This window comes from Podarcis pityusensis, assembly GCF_964106645.2.
Source record: "Podarcis pityusensis genome assembly, chromosome: 16".
Taxonomy (NCBI): domain Eukaryota; kingdom Metazoa; phylum Chordata; class Lepidosauria; order Squamata; family Lacertidae; genus Podarcis; species Podarcis pityusensis.
In genome coordinates this window covers 28,355,894-28,369,739 of record NC_138041.1, presented here as the reverse complement: position 1 = coordinate 28,369,739, position 13,846 = coordinate 28,355,894, and the positions used below count along the sequence as shown (strand labels likewise).

The 13,846-nt window shown below is 45.9% G+C and overlaps 1 protein-coding gene across 3 annotated transcripts in view; it reads right to left on the bottom strand.

The window, feature by feature from the left end:
- Positions 1-13,846, bottom strand: part of LOC308465262 (tRNA (32-2'-O)-methyltransferase regulator THADA-like) — a 59,701-nt gene that overhangs the window by 26,860 nt on the left and 18,995 nt on the right. For all 3 annotated transcript variants that reach the window (XR_013980389.1, XM_080985018.1, XM_080985019.1), the window contains exons 10-16: positions 13,449-13,585; positions 11,945-12,142; positions 8,889-9,597; positions 6,136-6,288; positions 2,771-2,880; positions 1,824-1,984; positions 227-393 (exon numbers count right to left, since the gene is read on the bottom strand). Coding sequence is in view for 2 of the 3 variants with exons in the window: in XM_080985018.1 (XP_080841144.1) it covers positions 227-393; positions 1,824-1,984; positions 2,771-2,880; positions 6,136-6,288; positions 8,889-9,597; positions 11,945-12,142; positions 13,449-13,585 (1,635 nt within the window). In the remaining variant the exon portion in view is untranslated. The remainder of the gene's footprint in view (positions 1-226; positions 394-1,823; positions 1,985-2,770; positions 2,881-6,135; positions 6,289-8,888; positions 9,598-11,944; positions 12,143-13,448; positions 13,586-13,846) is intronic.

The window sequence follows — 13,846 nt, the reverse complement described above, 5'->3', positions numbered from 1 at the left end:
AGTATGTTTCAGCCACCCAATGCCTGGGTGAAAAGGGATGTTTTAAGAAATCCCTTCTAAAGGATAATAACGAGAGGGATCAAGCGCAGTTCGCAGGTGAGATCATTCCATAAACAGGGAACCACCACAGAGAAGGCCCTGCTGCAACCCCTCCCTCCCTCTCTCTCTCAGTTCCCAAGCAATCCTGCCTTGCTTCAAGCAAACCCCCAAGCCCCAAGGCGCTGACCATGTATCGGTGAGGTGTGCGCTGCCAGTAACAAGTCGTGGGCAGCCCTGGCGAAATGTGTCCTCAGCTCGCCAAGGAGATGCTTGAGGAAGGCCTGGTAGAGACATGTCGCAGGCGGATCTTCCTTTGCCCCCGGCAACATTCGTTTCAACGCAAGACTGTCTGTTCTGGTGGAGGAAAAACAGTGAAGGTAGTTAGAAGAGGGAAAGGAGTAGCTGTTCCTTCAAAATCTAAAGTATGTACCTCAGGTTACATACGCTTCAGGTTACATACGCTTCAGGTTACAGACTCTGCTAACCCAGAAATAGTGCTTCAGGTTAAGAACTTTGCTTCAGGATAAGAACAGAAATGGTGCTCCGGCGGCGCGGCAGCAGCAGGAGGCCCCATTAGCTAAAGTGGTGCTTCAGGTTAAGAACAGTTTCAGGTTAAGTACGGACCTCCGGAACGAATTAAGTACTTAACCTGAGGTACCACTGTACAGTTGTACCTTGGTTTTCAACCGCCTTGGGAGCTGAACATTTTGGCTCCTGAACGATCGAAAACTGGAAGTGATTGTTCCGGTTATCGAATGTTCTTTTGGAAGCCGAACGTCCAGCAGGGCTTCCGCAGCTTCTGATTGGCTGCAGGATATTCCTACAGCCAATCGGAAGCTGCGCCTTGGTTCCCTAATGTTTCGGAAGTCGAACGGATTTCCGGAACGGATTTCGTTTGACTTCCAAGGTATGTCTGTATTCTGGACAAGGAGAGGCTGAGTAACAAACAAAAGCATAACTCCAAACCGGGATGGGGCAGCCATAGACTGGGAAACAAACTTCCAGGCCTCTCTAGCCTTCACTAGGGCTGGGCGGTATTTGGTTTTGAACACTGCATGCTAAACATTGTGATATACCAATATATCACAATGTCTGAAATAGGGATGGAGCTATGGGGCGATGCACTGGCTGTCTCAATGGTTTTTCCTGCGTTGTGATTTTTGCCAGCGCCTGCTCTTGTGATTCGTTGCCCCCCTGCATGAGGCAGGGGAGAGCAGAGTCGGCAGAGTTAACAGAAGAGAAGAAGAGAGTTTGGATTTGATATCCCGCTTTATCACTACCCGAAGGAGTCTCAAAGCAGCTAACAATCTCCTTTCCCTTCCTCCCCCACAACAAACACTCTGTGAGGTGAGTGAGGCTGAGAGACTTCAGAGAAGTGTGACTGGCCCAAGGTCACCCAGCAGCTGCATGTGGAGGAGCGGAGTCGCGAACCCGGTTCCCCAGAATACAAGTCTACCGCTCTTAACCACTACACCACACTGGCTCTCAGGAATCAGCTAGCTCCATGGTTTCCCCCACATTGTGATTTTTGCATAGCGTGGGCATGCACAAACATATCATGATTCAAGATATATTGCCAGGTCAAAAATTACGAAACCATTATCACGATATGGATTTCAGTTTGGGACGATATTATTGATACATCGCCCAACCCTAGTCCAACACACCCTCCTGAGCCAAACTCCTTCATAGCCCTCCCAAACTTCCAACCCCAAACAGGGTTAAATTCTGTAAAAGGCTCAAATGGTCGTAAAAAAAAAAGGTTCAGAGAACAAATATTCTACTTCTGGAGGATGGTTTTCATCAGCACCGCTCCTGCTTCTGCCTCTGGGACTCTGGGGTTGCAGATGGCTTCCTGTGCCCGTTCGAAGAGAGCCACAGCAATGCATTCTGGGAAAGCAGGTGGGAAGTAGTGGACAAGCAGCTCGGATGCCAGATCACGGATCTGCCATGGAAGAGGGGAGAGAGAGTCAAACGAGGACAATGGGCAATGTTCAGAACAGAAGAAGAAGAGGAGTTTGGATTTGATATCCCGCTTTATCACTACCCTAAGGAGTCTCAAAGCGGCTAACATTCTCCTTTCCCTTCCTCTCCTCCCCCACAACAAACACTCTGTGAGGTGAGTGGGGCTGAGAGACTTCAAAGAAGTGTGACTAGCCCAAGGTCACCCAGCAGCTGCATGTGGAGGAGCGGGGAATCGAACCTGGTTCACCAGATTACGAGACTACCGCTCTTAACCACTACACCACACTGGCTTGGCCTATGCGCAAAGAAAGATGCTAGGTCCAAAATTCCTACTGTGCCGAAGGAAAATCACCAGACTCTGAAGCTGAGCGTATATCTTTTTTTTTTAGGATGGGGGGCACATTTGGATTTTTGAGCAAGTGTCACAGACCACCCCCCCTGGCCATTAATCAGTAAAGTCAGATCCGGTAGAACTAATCTGAGCCTTGAAAAACACATAGAGTTGGAAGAGGAAGCAGGACAGAGCATCACTTTCCCAACTTCCTCCTTCAGCTCTGTGTGTTTTTTGTGCAAGAGACGGTACCACTCTCACTGCCTCATGATTAAGGGGCCAGTGAGCGGGTATGGGTGTTCGGGGCACGACCTTGGTGGTGCCAGTGTGCTTCTAAGTGCTACTCTGGTGACTCCCCCCACCCCCACTTGTAAATTCTTGCCATTCACAGACAGACATGCCCAGGAGTCACGGGAGGATGGGTGGACGACGCACCTCGTTCGTACTGTCCTGCAAGCAGCTCAGCAGTGCCAGTGTATTGCTTCTCGAGAAAAAGTCCCAGCAGCCTTTGCTTCTTGCCCAGCTCAGTAGCGCAGCCATATTGCCTGCACAGTACAGGGGGTGGGGGTAGAAAGCAAGGAGAAACCTCAAGGACTATAACAGGAACAAAGTATTTCCCCCAAATGCATGCTCTAAAGAACTGGTGGAAGACTAGACTGTTTGGGGTTGCTTTCTTGGGGTTCAAAAGCATTACTGCCTCTGGTAGTGGAGGTAAAACACAGCCATCATGATCACTGATAGCCTTCTCCTCCACAAATTATCATAGAATCATAGTTAGAAGACTTCCGGGGTGGCGCCATCGGCAATGGCGGACTCCCTCTGATCTGGAGGGACTAGCTCCACACGAAACGGGTCTTTTCCGCTACGGCGAAGCGGGGACCCTTTCAGAAATCACAGGCGGATGAAGCCTGTGACCATGGGACTCGGCGGGCACCTTTAGCGCCCCCCCAACCCGCAAAAGAACCCACTAACGGGCTCCGGAGCGAAGAGGGGGAAGTGGCGCGGTGCTGAGAGTCAACTGCTTCTTCCGTGGAACGAAGCCGCACAGCCGTTGCCGGAGAGCGCTGCCTTTTTCCTGGGACAATTTGGCTTCTAAAATAATCACCCGTGAGTACTTAAATTTCGGACAATTGGACTTTAAATAAGGACTTGCGAGCAGAAAGGAAAATTGGACTTAAAAGTTTACCTCAATTTGGCACTGAAACGGAAAGGTCTAAACAGGAAGTCAGCCTTCCGTTTCTTTGTAGATAGATTAAAGCAAAGACATGGCAAACTAGAGCTCAGAAAATCGCTTGTAAAAGATTAACTTTCATCATTTAAAATTGTTGAACCCCCCTTCGGAAGCAGGAGAAGAGGGGGGATTTTTTCGGACTGTTTAAACCTGCAGAAGTGAGTGTAAAGTAAAGTAACTTTCCACCGTCCTGATCCTGGAGCGGGGTGTCAGGACTGACGTTTTTTGAAGCTCATTGACCAGAGACAAACGTTTTTGACAGATAGCTATAAGAAGAGAAACATTGATTCCATTGTTCCCCTTCGCATTTTAAAGGAACAAATATTGACAAAATATCTGAAAAAGGAAACTTTGTTGTTAGACTTGTCTTTAAAAGAAAGAACAAATAGAAGTTTTCCCCCTAGAGGGAGACTGTGAAACTGTAACCAACTCCGGGGAGCTTGCAGCTGTTACAGATTACAATCGTGGGAATAGACTTCTGACCTTGCAGGACAATGTATTCAGAAGCTCTGTTGCGTGCTTTCTGTAAAACAAATGCCCTACTGGAACAGCTACATGAGAAGATGGACTTGATGACTGATGCGATCAGTAATTTTGAACAGGCAGTGGGAAATTATACGGAGCCCACCCAGGAATTAAATCAGGAGTGTGCCCTGACAGAACAGATGAGGGAAGAGGATGTTGCTGAATCTTGGGCGCCAGAGATGAAGGGAGCTGTGGCCCAGCAGGAACATGAGCTTTTGGACTTGACAAATGAACTTGGAAAAAGCCAGATTTGGAAAGATAAAGTTTGGTTTGGTTTGGAAATGGGGGGTTGGATAGACCCCCCATGCAGGGATGTTTGGACCTTTCAAGTCTGGCAACAGGCCATGAGATATTTGGGGTTGTGGGGGCTCTTAATTTTGGAGGGATTTTGAAACATGTTCTTAAATACCACATGGAGTTTAGTGTGGACTATGGAAAAGGGGCTGATTTGTCGAGAAGGGTCAAAAACATTGTTAAGCTGGAGTTCCCACGAGTGAAAGGAGCAGGAGACAAAGGAAAATACAGTTATAAATATGAAGAAGAGCTGCGGAAGGGACATGGAAGAGACTTAAGGGCCTCGGATACAAGGTTACCAGGTTAATGCGCTAGATCGATGGGATAATAAGGACTGACAAAACCCGGGACCAGGAGGAAGGGACGCTGGATGAAGACTGGATTGTTTTTATTTCTTTTTTTTTACTACTAGGATTGTTTTATAAAATTGATGAATGTTAGAAAAATGTTGGAACGAAATTACTTGGCTTTAGCAAAAATGTTTAAAGAATTATGTAAGAATATTATGGTTATGAGAAGTTGGTAAAAATAAGATTTAAGTTTTAAGCTTTAAGGTTCTTTATAGTAAGATAAGATTAAAATAGATTAAGGTAATGTAATGACAGAATATTATGAAATATGGAAAGGATTTGCTGCGACAATTAACAACTAGGATACAAAAAAAAGGGAGGAGGAGGAGGTCAAAGAAAGAAGGAAATGACAGTTGAGGATTTGAGAATGATGGATTTGTTTTTGAGTGTTTGTGGTGTATTTTTGTTTTTTGAATTTGTATTGTTTGATGTGGTTTTTTTCCCTTTGTTTTTTCTTTCTTTTTTCTGCTTTGTTCACTTTTGTAATTTTAAAAATTTTCAATAAATATCATTTAAAAAGAAAAAAAAGAAAAAAGAAAAAAAAAATAGAATCATAGTTGGAAAGGGACCACAAGGGTCATCTAGTCCAGCCCCCTGAAATGCAGGAATCTTTTGCCAAACGTGAGGCTCCAACCCACAATCCTCAGATTTGGAGTCTCATGTCCTACCGACTGAGCTATCCCAGGAATTTGCCCAATTCTTTTTTTCAAGGCATCCAAGTTTGCGGCCACCACTGACTCCTTTGGGAGGGGATGCCACAGTTTTAACTGTACTGCATGAGGAAGTACTTCTTCTTTATCTGCACGGAATAATTTTTTATGAAATCAAATTAAATAACCAGGCTAAAGAAACCTTTAAGAAACTACGTTTTCCAGAAAGGGGGCAGAGGAGTGGGAACAAATGATTGAAATGGCTCAGTTTGGTTTCCAGCTCGCTTGGAGCTCTCCGTGGTCCTGAAACTTCCGCCAGGCATTAGTGCCCTGCCACATGGAATGCCAGAACAGGGCAGGGTAGGGCGAACCAGAGCAGCGCACGGAAACACCGTTTACCTTCCCACCAGAGCGGCACCTATTTATCTACTTGCACTTTGACATGCTTTCGAACTGCTAGGTGGGCAGGAGCAGGGACCGAGCAACGGGAGCTCACCCCGTCATGGGGATTCGAACCGCCTACCTTCTGATCGGCAAGTCCTAGGCTCTGTGGTTTAACCCACAGCACCACCTGCGTCCCTGCCAGGACAGGTAGGAGAGCATAAAATAGAAAGGAAGAACCTGAGGTCCTCCAAATGCTATTGGACTCCAGCTCACATCATCCCGGACCATTTGGCCCTGCTGGTTGGGTCTGATAGGAACTGGAGACCAAGAAACGTCCACAAGCCCATAGGCTCCCCATCAACATACGAGGAGGCTGCCCCTTCTTTCTCTCCGGGCTCCAGGTGTCTGTGCAGGTCTCCATGATGGCCGCCAGGAGAAGAAGGGCGGTTTTCCTCCTCTGGAAGTTGGAGCCCGACGTCAAGGAGGAGATGCACAGCTGCAGCAGCCACTCAACGAAATCTACGGTGGGAAAGAGATTTTTAATGAGGGGGTGTCAGGATGCTGTCAGCAGCTCCCGGCTGGTTGCAGGGAAAGCATAAAGACAAGGAAAAGTTTCTTACAGTCCTTTTTTATTTCAAACTTTACAGACAGAGTCTATAGAACCCAGCCTCTTGGATAATGGCATTGTCCCGAATGAATCTCCATCCCCGTCTCTCCCACTTCCTCATTCATCTCCTCTACGGGGGCTGCTATGAGCCCTCTGCCTTTGAGCTCTTTGCTCTCCTATTTTAAGGCTCGCCAGGTTCTGGGAGATGGTGGGTCTGGAATGCTTTCTAATGACAAGGTGTCAGCCGGGTGTTGTTCCGGCTCTCCCATGATTTCCCAACTTTCCTCCTCATCTGCCTCTGAGCTGCGACCTCACACAAACCACTGTTGTAAATCTATACTGTCTTCCTCTTCCTCCTCTCTGGAAGGGTCAGGATGGGGAGATGGTCTCCAACATTCCTCCTCTGCCCCGTCCCTGACAGGCAGGGATGCAGGAGGGCTTGGAAGTCATCAGGAGAAGGAAGCGAAGGAGAAAAGCACCACATCACAAACACTGGTGTCCTTTCTCTGGCAGAGGTCAGCCTAAGAAAAGAGGGTTGCAATCCAATTTCCAATTGGAAATTAAAAAATTGGAAATCAGAAGAAGTACAGTGGTACCTCGGGTTACATACGCTTCAGGTTACATACACTTCAGGTTACACATTCCGCTAACCCAGAAATAGTGCTTCAGGTTAAGAACTTTGCTTCAGGTTGAGAACAGAAATCGTTCTCCGGCGCGGCGGCAGCAGGAGGCCCCATTAGCTAAAGTGGTGCTTCAGGTTATGAACAGTTTCAGGTTAAGAACGGACCTCCGGAATGAATTAAGTACTTAACCCGAGGTAGCACTGTACCAACATTGAAAGATTGGCAAAATAAAATTTTTGAAATGATTGAATTAGCAAAAATGACGGCAACAATTAGAATGCAATCTAATCAAAATCCCAAACAGGAATGGAAACGTGTAGAAGAATACATGACCAAAAGATGCTCCAACAAGAATTTATTGATATGTATAGACTGATTTCACTAAGCTAAGCTAAGCTAAGCAGATATATAAGATTGAATGTTTAATTATTAAGATATAAAATTACAATCTCAATAATAAAGTTACAAAATAATAACAAGAAAGTTATGCATGGGTGGAGGGAAGACACAGGGCAAGAAATAAGAAATGGATAAGTGTGGGTACATAATGAAATGTGAAAATGTGAATTTATGAATATAATGTATATGTATCAACATGTAAATATTTCATATATGTATTGCAACATTAATAATAAATAAATTAAGTGCAAAAAAAGAAAAGAAAAGAGGAGAGTGTGGCAATTATTTTACAGACAACTCCTCACTTACATGGGGGTTACATTCCAGCCCCACCCTCCACATGAGCGAAATGAGCTTCAAGTGAGGAGAACCCTCTAAACGCCTGCTTTTTAACCTGCTCTTGTTGTAGAAAAAATTGGGGTTTGCTTTTGCAGCCCAACTCCCCAAGAGACACTTGCGTCCCCTAAGTCCATGATCAGTCAGAGAAGAATGGATAGAAGCAGGAACCAGTAGAAGGCAAGCAAGGAAGAGCTTTATTTTCCTGTTTCAACAGAGTTCTCCCCCACTTCGCAAGGAGCTGAGGATTCAGAACAAAGGCGTTCCAAGAACTTTATAAAACTTTAGAACAGGCATAGGCAAACTTGGTCCTCCAGATGTTTTGGGCTACAACTCCCATCATCCCTAGCTAACAGGACCAGTGGTCAGGGATGATGGGAGTTATAGTCCCCAAACATCTGGAAGGCCGGGTTTGCCTATGCCTGCTTTAGAAATTGCCCGGCCCCTTAGCCAAAGACCACCTTTGTAACATGCTCCATACTCTTTTTTCTTTTCTACGGTACCTTTGCCTCCAGATTGCCAGAAAGAGCAACAAACAGTGCATTCAAGCCAGCTGCAATCCAGCCTCCTGCCCAACAGCTGTGGAGCGGAGTAGCGCAGCAGCAACAGCAGCAAGAGCTCCCATGTGCCATTTTGGAGCCCATAGGGTGTTAGTGGTTTTTTTAAAAGCCATTTAAGCCTTTATTACTGGACTCTTTGGGCTCTAGGGAGGGTCTCCTCACATGCTACAGGGACTTTCCAGCTTTATCCCGCCACTTCTGGGATGGAACTGAATTGTTTACTGATTTCGCGGCACCAACCACATGCGAGTTGGGAGTTGCCTGTACAGTGGTACCTCGGGTTAAGTACTTAATTCGTTCCAGAGGTCTGTTCTTAATCTGAAACTGTTCTTAACCTGAAGCACCACTTTAGCTAATGGGGCCTCCTGCTGCCACCGCGCCGCTGGAGCACGATTTCTGTTCTCATCCTGAAGCAAAGTTCTTAACCTGAAGCACTATTTCTGGGTTAGCGGAGTCTGTAACCTGAAGCATATGTAACCTGAAGCGTATGTAACCCGAGGTACCACTGTATTTAAAAACGTGAGATGAGCAGGGGGCCCATTTGGTCTGGCATCCTGTTCTCACAATAGTTGTGTGGAGAATGGGTCAACTCACCCACGGCTTGCCCCAAAGTTGTTTCCGGATCCTTCCTGCCACAGCGTCCCTTCTTGTCCGATTCCTGCTTCCGTAGCAGGGCAAGAGAGCTGTCCCTCAGCCTGACCAGGGCCTTCTTAACCATGGTTTGGAGGAGCTGCCGGAAGGATGAGGAATCGCAGTTCAAGCTCAGCGGCAAAGCTTCCTTCAGGAGCCGGGCCTCCATCTCGGACAAGGCCTGGTTGGTCCTGGGGGCGGAGCAGAGGAGGCTCAGCGCCGCCAAGCGGACGTTCTCCTCTTTGGAGAAGAGGCAGAAGGGGAGCCTTTCCAGGATCTCCACATTGGAGGGGAAGGCCCCTGAGATGGTCCTCTGGGCATTCAGCAAGGCGACCCAGGCCCGCAGCTTAGAGGGCTCCCTGCTCCTAAAATTCTCGTCCAACAAAGAGTAAGAGGCAGGGAAAACTCGCAAGGTCCAGCCCAGAAGGTAGTTGGAGGCGTTGCTCTGGAGGGAAGGGGAGGGAGAGGTCAAGGCGCTGGAGAGGACCACAAGCCAGCAGCGGCCCCACTCCTGAGCCAGCTCTTCCTCTGGGACCTGCTCCTGCCTCTCGGCCCAAACTTTGCGCTGCAGCTGGAGGATCGTTTTGTACAAATCGGAGGCGGCAGGGCACAAGTGGTTGGTCGACAGGCAGTTCAAGAGGTGCTGCGGGAGATCTTTGTATGCATCCAGAACCTGAGCAGAACGGAAAAGGAAGATTCAGGAGACGGCAGGATGTCAGGGGTCTTTACACAAACACAAGAGAAGGTCACCAAACGGCACGAAACGCAGGAAGTTGCCTTGTACTGAGCCGGGCCCTTGCTCAGTGCTGGCAAAAAAAGATGTAGTGATCAGGTGGGATTGCTATGAGGAATTATAACAAATATAGAGTAAGCCATCTGTGTCAGCAATGAAAGCATTGCGTTGACTGGGTTTAAACTATTTTGATATGACTCCTGATCAATCCACACCTCTGCATCCCTGTTCCATTTCTCTTTCTTGACCAGTCACGTACACTGCCAGTCTTCGCCAGGCAGGCATCCTGGGTCATCAAAGACAGTGGGCAGTTTCTTTGATGTAGCTTTTCTGATATGTTAATCTTAGGATGTTAATCTTAGGGCCAGGAAACAGATCTCACCTGAAGGTGATAATGATTGCTGTCTTCCTGGCCATCCTTCTTATCATGTATATTGCTTGTTTATGACCTCAGGGGTTGCCAAATGTACTCCTTTGTAGTTCTGTTTTGTTTACCCCAGAAATATGTGTGCTTAATTAGTTTTGGTAGTTTAACTTTGTCCCCACGTGGAGTCTGCTGAAATGCTCAGAAGAAATCTGATTGGTTCTTATGAACACTCTGTAAAAAGTTCTTTTGTGAATAAAATGACCTGGGCCGAGGGGTAGAGGCAGAGATTATTAGACGCACCCTTCCCAGAGTCTTGCTGGTTCAAGCCTCTGTGTGTATTCTTATTAATCAGAGTTCAACCCTTCCTTTACTCTGGGAACGCCTCAAAAGAAAGTAAGATTCTAGTCCTCATGAGTCACAAGAAAGGGCTGGAATAAGGAGAAACAGGAGAAGCTGCCTTATCCTGTCAGATCCCTGTTCCATCTTGTAGCCTTATTGGAGTTCACCAATTGGGTCTGCGTTGCTCCCAGACAGGAGGAAGGAAGTCAAATGACACCGAGGGTTGGTTCAGAGAAAGAGTTCTTTATTTCTGCTCTCCAGAACAGCAGAAAGGCACCTGCGTGGTGTGTCCACAGCAAGTCCAAAGAAATGAGAAATTTCATGCAGTATATATATCCTCCAGGCACCCTCTCCCCCTTCCCCAGGAATCCAGCCACGTCAGCTTGTACACGCAGGTTGACATCACAGATGTTCCTGCTCTGGCACTCTTAACCATAAAAGGGTATTCCTTCCTATACTTCTGACCATAAAAGGATATTCCTTCCTGTACTTCTGACCATAAAAAGGATCTTCCTGTTCCTACTCTTATCTTGGAGCAAGAGGTCACCATCTCCAAGAACAGCCTCTGGCGCTGTTCCCAGACTAGGTCTGTGCGTCTTTGTGGTCAGGATATAAGATAACGCACAGATGTTTCTTCCCTGTTCTACTGGTACAATCAAGGCCATCTTTGCCGTCACAAACTGATAAAGGAGAGGGCTCTGAGCACTTGTTTATACAGCTGGGTTTTTGGCTCAAGAGCTCGAGTTAAAGCATTTTAGCTAAGGAAAAATTGGGATGTTGGTGCAGTTTCAAACTGCCTGCACAGTCAGTTTTTCGGTTTGGGAAACCCATTCCTTCAATCTGGCTTAGTATTGACTGCACTGACCGACAGCAGCTTTCCAGGGTTTCAGGCAAGGAGTCTCTCCCAGGTCTACCTGGAGATGCTGGGGCCTTCTGCATGCAAAGCAGGTGTTCTACCACGGAGCTACGCCCCACTGCTAAAGTCAATGGGATCTGTAAACACTGAAAGTGGTAACTGATTTACCGGTAACTCAAATATTTCCCAAACTTGGGTCTCCAGCTGTTTCTGAACTACAATTCTCATCGTTCCTGATCACGGGTCCTGCCAGCTAGGGGTGATGGGAGTTGTGGTCGAAAAAGAGCTGGAGGACCCAAGTTTGGCAAACACAGTTGTAACAATACAGTGGTACCTCGGAAGTCAAAAGGAATCTGTTCCAGAAGTCCGTTCGACTTCCAAAACATTTGGAAACCAAGGGGCAGCTTCTGATTGGCTGCAGGAAGCTCCTGGAACAATCACTTCTGGTTTTTGATCGTTCGGGAGCCGAAATGTTAGACTCCCAAGGCATTTGAAAACCAAGATATGACCGTACAATCTGTTACAGCACTGGTGCATAGAAACACACAGGTGAAATCGGTTCGTATTATGGCACGTACGAAAGCAGTAAAAAGAAGAGAAAGGTTTTGGTGGGTTTTTTTTTTAAGAAATTAACAAAGAGGGTAATTTCCATCTCCAGCTACCTGACCCTTTCGGTTTTCAGAGTATTATGGGCTGAGCCCACACCAACGTCGTCCCCCCCTTACCTTTTCAGGACCCAGGTAGGGCAGAACCGAAATGAGAGGAAAATACCGGGCTCTGGCCTGCCAGGGCATGAGGATGACTCTCTGGAGGAAGTGCCCATAGAGGGGTCTCTCCAGGTCCTCAAAGCGATCACACTCTAAGCTGTAGATCTCCAGGAGGAGCTGGAAGGAGCTGTGGATGAAATCAGACACCCCTTCCACCTGAACAGTGTGGGCAGAGGAGGGGTGGGAAAGTAACATTATTATGTACGAATTATAGAATCATAGGGTTGGAAGGGACCACGAGGGTCATCTAGTCCAACCCCCTGCAATGCAGGAATCTTTCTGCCCAACGTGGGGCACAAACCCACAACTTTCTAACAGTCTGAGATTAAGAGTCTTGTGCTCTATTGACTGAGCTATCCCCTGCTGCAGTCCAGGGTGGATAAAAATCAATGATTTTTTTTTTATTTAAAAAATTAAAAATTGGATTTTTTTTTACTTAGATTTTTAAAAATTTAAATCAGATTTTTAAAATTTAAATAAGTTTTTTAAATCAGATTTTTAAAAATTTAAATTGGATTTTTAAAATAAAATGCTTTTGGAGGAAAAATCTTTCTATAGTTTTCTAGTTAAGTTACATTATAGTCCAAAGGCTATTCATCAGGAAATAAGGATTTGTTTTAAGTTTTTCATGTGTGCTAAAACTCAGTCTGAGGTTTTTTTAAAAAATAATAATTGTTTAACCACATCAGTTAACAAACATGGATACATATGCTGTAATGTTATTGTTCTAGTTACATTAACTGTTAAAATTCTAGTTACAGATAGGTAGCCGTGTTGGTCTGCCATAGTCAAAATAAAAAAAATCCTTCCAGTAGCACCTTTAAGACTTGCTCATACCAAGAACTAACTTAGTTGGTCTTAAAGGTGCTACTGGAAGGATTTTTTTTATGTTAAAATTCTATTAAGGACATGATTATTTCTCTCCTTCGAATAAAGTACAGCAGAAAAGTTGTCCAAATATAAACAGTTAACTTACTAAACCTCACAATAATTTTGTAATTATCTGTCTATGTATTTCTAATAGTATAACCAAATCAGTAGTTTTGATATAACTGTAAAAACTACTCTGAAAATTTATTATTCCAAAAATGAAACCTTTATCTGGTTCTAAATATTAAATTATACCAGCAAGAATGAGACTTTCTGGAAAAAAATGATCTAAATCAAGTCTTACTGACTCGTGATTTAAATCATGATTTAAATAAATCAAATAAATCTATTTGATTTAAATCAAATCCACCCTGCTACAGTCCAACAACATCTGGAGGGCCCCTCATTGAATACCCTCTGATCTAAGTGGTACCCTTGACTTTTGGTCTGCTTAGCTCTTGCTGTTGCACAAGGTTGTTTTTGTTGAATATAGGTGTTTGGGTTTCTTAAAAACTAACGTTAAGCCTCCTCTGCGAGTGCAGCTTTGACAGGATACAAGAAGGCCCAGGTGAAATGAAAAAGGTACCATTACCGGGCTCTCTGCATTGTTCCAGAGGAACTGGGTCAGTCTCTCGAGAAGTCTAGACTGGTCTGCCAGCACCCGGCTCCTCTTCCCTTCCCAGATCTCCTCCAGACTTTCTCGGACGCGTCGAAGCCATAGAGAAAACACTGTAAACAGAGGTCCAGGCTAATCACACTCATGACTACCACTCCATCGTTCTGCATACACAATGCTTTAAAAGCAGAATTGGGGAACATGTGGCTCTCTGGATGTTGCTGCGACTCCAGTTCCCATCAGCCACAGTTGGCATAGCCAGTGGAGGATGGGAGTTGTAGTCCAGAGGTTCTCCAATGTCACAGGTTCTCCAATGGCCTTGGCCCGGTATACCTGAAGGAGCGTCTCCGCCCCCATCGCTCAGCCCGGACACT